Genomic DNA, 387 nt, shown 5'->3' with positions numbered 1-387 from the left:
AACCTGATGATATTGTCTCCATTAGACCGCCTGCATCTCTTTTGGAGGGAATCTGGCTTCCATCCGCTCAGCAGCAGAACATGCATTCCTCAAAGACTTCATTGTCAGAGCGACCGGTACCCACAAAACCACCTGGATCGGAGGCCATGACTCAGTCAAGGTGAGACTTTTGTCACAGTTTGGTGTTGTCTCCTAATTCTTTGGGACAGGAAACTCGATCCAAGCTTGACGCAGTATGTGGGGGAGTACCTCTCCCCCCCCTCCCTCTACAACGCTCTTCACGTTTATTCAGCCAGCAGTTACTGTGATGCTACTGTACACGGGAAATACAACAGAGTACAGAGTTTACTTTTCCAGTCGTCAATCAGGAATGCAGTCCATAAACAA

The 387-nt window shown here is 48.3% G+C and overlaps 1 protein-coding gene across 1 annotated transcript in view; it reads left to right on the top strand.

Moving 5' to 3' along the window:
* LOC116686629 (C-type mannose receptor 2) overlaps positions 1-387 on the top strand; it is a 51101-nt gene that overhangs the window by 14815 nt on the left and 35899 nt on the right. The window contains exon 3 of the mRNA XM_032511650.1: positions 26-160. Coding sequence (XP_032367541.1) covers positions 26-160 — 135 coding nt within the window. The remainder of the gene's footprint in view (positions 1-25; positions 161-387) is intronic.

Source organism: Etheostoma spectabile, unplaced genomic scaffold, assembly GCF_008692095.1.
Source record: "Etheostoma spectabile isolate EspeVRDwgs_2016 unplaced genomic scaffold, UIUC_Espe_1.0 scaffold406, whole genome shotgun sequence".
Classification (NCBI taxonomy): Eukaryota; Metazoa; Chordata; class Actinopteri; order Perciformes; family Percidae; genus Etheostoma; species Etheostoma spectabile.
Note: the sequence above shows the minus strand (reverse complement) of the source record. Positions and strands in the feature narration are given on the sequence as shown.